General features: G+C 40.0%; 1 protein-coding gene across 2 annotated transcripts; it reads left to right on the top strand.

Moving 5' to 3' along the window:
- On the top strand, nucleotides 1–3,978 carry ccdc106a (coiled-coil domain containing 106a). 2 transcript variants are annotated; one of them, XM_079469206.1, is made up of 10 exons: nucleotides 1–159; nucleotides 634–711; nucleotides 794–895; nucleotides 1,156–1,341; nucleotides 1,485–1,535; nucleotides 1,735–1,959; nucleotides 2,090–2,296; nucleotides 2,381–2,684; nucleotides 3,130–3,223; nucleotides 3,556–3,716. In XM_079469206.1, the coding sequence occupies exons 2-10, from the start codon at nucleotides 657–659 to the stop codon at nucleotides 3,577–3,579; spliced, it is 1,248 nt and encodes a 415-aa protein (XP_079325332.1). In that variant the 5' UTR covers nucleotides 1–159; nucleotides 634–656; the 3' UTR covers nucleotides 3,580–3,716. The 2 variants fall into 2 exon arrangements, with proteins under 2 accessions (XP_079325332.1, XP_079325333.1); XM_079469207.1 differs by lacking the exon at nucleotides 3,130–3,223 and having other exon boundaries at nucleotides 3,556–3,978.

Here is a 3,978-nt window from a genome sequence, read left to right as displayed (position 1 = left end):
AGGTCCCGCTGGTTTCTGCCTTCTGGTTGTTGTCATTGCTGCTGAGGGCGATTTAATTGTTATTGTTAGCATGCTAGCGGATTAAAAACACTCAGACAGATGAAAGTGTATTGAGATACACTTCACATATGTGAAGAAGAAGCAGAAGCACGTTCAATAGTGAGAAACGGTTTATAACGTTACATGTTTTGCGCAATGAACTGTGATAGATTTCGCGTTTATTGCGTTTATGCTGTCTAACGTTAGTTGGAAGAATGACTGTAACGTTACGTGTACAGTACGTGTTTGCTATCACGTTAGCTTTATGTAGCCGGTTTGCGTGTCATCTTAATGCACTATATAAATAAAGCATTCCTTAATCAAATAGATTACTTACGGTGAATAATTTGACTGGTATTTTTTTCAATGAATACTGCTCGTACATGTCAAGCTTATTAAAATGAATGTATTTAATGGCTGTTGTTAGTGTAAAGGATGGTAGTCCATGACAGTTTGATTGATCTGTTATGATGATGGTTGTCACAATCTGACAGTTCTTTAAAGCAGTCGTTACGGACTTCTGCATTTTTGCATTGTACATTAATTTGAGCACGTTCGAGGAAGTAACTTGTGATGTAATGATTATTTGCTCAGATCAAAACTGCACAGACGTAAATATGAATGATGCGGACTCAGCCACGAGGAAGCATGCGAGTTCACGAGAGCTACAGAGTAAGTACACACTTCATTACTCGACACCTGTAATTCATATTGTGCACAATACTATAATGTACTTGTAATGATTATTCTTAAGCTCCAAAAAACGAGGACGCATATGAAATCTCCATTCCCTTTGAAGATAACAATTTTGAACAACATGGACCTTTTTACAACCACAACGACCAGAACTTTGAAGGTGGGTTCTGCTATCCATCTTAAATGTGTCAAGGCGGTGTGTCCGATCTCTCTTTCTGTTCAAATCACCAAAACAGACACACACCTGCACCCATCTTTGGCTTTCGTCAGCGCTCGGCTCGACAGCTTACTGCTGATTGACTACAAGTTTGTTTTGGTACTCGGCCTGACTTTGTCTAAACAAGCAGAATTCAGAAATCGGCCTTTTATATGGCTGTGTGTATTAGGTTTATACCTTTGTCCCTCTGTGATGTGATGCAGGTAATGATCCACCAGCACCGAGCAGCTCGTACCTGTTGATCACTAACTTGCGCACGCAACTGCAGATCTCACTGGAGAAAAACTCATGGCTGCAGAAACGCATCGAGGACCTGGAAGAGGAGAGAGACTTTCTGCGCTGCCAGCTTGATCGCTTTATCTTCTCAACCAAGAGTCATGAGAGCAACGGTATGGCGTAAACCTCAACATAACCAAATGATGTTTTGTTTTCCACCCTGTTGCCTGTATGTCGTTTGGTATGTTTATTAATATCGCATTGAGCGACAAAGCGTGAACAAAATAATTATGCCAACGTTTTCTTGTCCATGCAGGTAATGATTCGAGAAGTTTTTCTTGGAGGAGGAGAAGAGACACTGACCGGGGTATATGGACACTTCTTTACACTTTTTGCATTTCAGATCATGAGCAAACCCTAAACATCATACTGACATTAGAAGATGCTGTTTTTGATTTAATTCAGCTGGTCAATGTCTATGCTGTCCTAACATGTCAAAGGTAAAAGTCTCCTTCTAATATAAAGATAATCGGAGCTTACTTTATATTTAATCATTAACAATTCAGATCAACAAGCGGAGAGCCAGCGGCCAGCCAACCGTCAGTCATTCCAGCAAAGATCAACCCAACAGACCGCAGCCAATCCTAAAGTCCTGAGCTCTTCTTCTGGTACAGTCAGTGCACAGATAAATTCCATGTTCGGACCCGCCCACCCTCAGCCCCTTCTGCAGGGCCAAGGCAGCACAAGCAGCAGCTGCAGCAGCAACAACAGGTCACTCAATGAATTGCAGGGTGGGTCTAAAAAGTCCAATAGAATACTAAATAGTTGTTTGTTGAAGTGATCATAGCTGTGGTTTATTGTAAATAAATCAGTCAAACAGTCCGGACCAAGATTTCTGTACATTATATTTTGCATCCATAGAATCTCTTTCTCTTCTGGGAGATGAAGAGGGGGACGAATATCTGGAGGATAGTTACCTTGCGGAAGAGGAAATGATGTCAGGAGAGGATGTGATATCAAACAGCATGTCTCTACGGAATATTGGTGCAGCTGGAAGGCCCAGCGGCAGTCACCCAGCTCTAAAGAGGAGGGTCTTCAGAATCCCCAGAGGGAGAGAAAGACAGAGAGGTGAGTGTGGAAATGATGACAGAAGGCAGGTGCACTTTTTTGTTATTTTAAACCCCTCTTTTTTCTCTTTGCGTCTTGTTCCAGTAAAAGACGCAGCAGGTGTTTTGTTTCGCTACAAAAAGATCCTAGTGACATACCAGAGGCTAAAAAACATGTCCAAGGCCTTCCAGATTCATGGTGTAGATCGCAACACAGTGGCCTCTACCACGCCCATAGCCGAGCTGCTGCTGGTGGCCCCGGAGAAGTTGACAGAGGTTGGCGAGTTTGATCCATCCAAAGAAAAACTACTGGACTACGCCCGACGGTGTTACATCGCCCTTGACCCACAGACTCTCAGCAAAGTGCAAGCTCTAAAGAAGAACAACCTTCTCCTGCCCATCTCCTACAGGTATTATTACATGGTTTACTAAGATATCACACTATACAACACTAAAAACACTATATTTTTCATTGTTAGTTAAATCAAACTAAATTAAATACAATACAACTTTATTATGAAGTGTTACAATAAATAATTTCTTGCTTTTGGCATAGAGTCACTATCACAGGAGAACAGGAAAGATTCTTCTTAAAGGGATTGTTCTCCACAAAATTACAATTCTGTCATAAATAACTCTCTCTAGTTGTTCCAAACCTGTATAGATGTCTTGTTTGGTTGAACACAGAGGAAGATATTTGGAAGAATGCTTGTAAACAAACCGTTCTTGGTCACCATTGACTACCATAGTAGGAAAAATTACAATGGTCGTCAAAAGTTCCCTAGAACAGTTTGCTGTCCTACATTCTTCAGAATATCTTCTTTTGTGAACAAAGAAGTAATTTTTCCTACTAAGGTTTTCAACGGTGACCAAGAACTGCTTGGTGACAAGCATTCTTCCAAATATCTTCATCAGAACAAAGAAATGTATACAGATTTGGAACTTGAAAGTGAGTAAATGATGACAGATTTTTTTTACTATTATATTGCTTAAAAGTGAATATGAACTTGTTTTCTTTGCAATATTTGAGGTCTGAAAATATACAGTACAGCGCATCTTTTCTGTTATTTTCACCTGTTTCTCTAGTTTTCATTTTCTGTAAATAAATTTAAAATGAAACAATATTTGCATTTGAAATTTGATCTGAATATTGTTAGTAGTTCACAGAATGAAACTGAAGTGAGCATTTTACCTGAACACATACCTATAAATTGTAAATTTCCCATGGCTGTATGCTCAGGCACATACGCAAAAAAACGAAAACTTTTTTTCTTTCTTCAGGTTGAAAGGAACCGATCCGAATAATCGATAAAGTAGGGTTTCAAGAGGAGCAACTCATTTTATCCTGCTGTATCATAAAACACCTTTGCTGTATTTTATTGTATGACTGAACACAACACAGACGTACCATGTCAACCTCTACATGTTGTTCAGATTGGCTTTGCTCTTATCAAGGCTTACCTCAGTTCATCACTTCAGCACTCACTCACAGAGCTGGTGGGCTGCTTATGCTTTCATTCCATATCTTGGTACAAAACTCTGTTCTCAAGATTTTAATGCATTGTTACATAATAATTGTGACGGATTGTCGCGATGGTCCACAGGAGCTTGAGAAGTTCCTGCCGGGGTCAAAAGATCCATTCATTAAGGCCTGGTTCTCTGTTACTTTTAGCACTTACCTAAAAAAACGTCTCGGTTACTTTC

This window comes from Barbatula barbatula (genome assembly GCF_947034865.1).
Source record: "Barbatula barbatula genome assembly, chromosome: 12".
NCBI lineage: Eukaryota > Metazoa > Chordata > Actinopteri > Cypriniformes > Nemacheilidae > Barbatula > Barbatula barbatula.
Note: the sequence above shows the minus strand (reverse complement) of the source record. Positions and strands in the feature narration are given on the sequence as shown.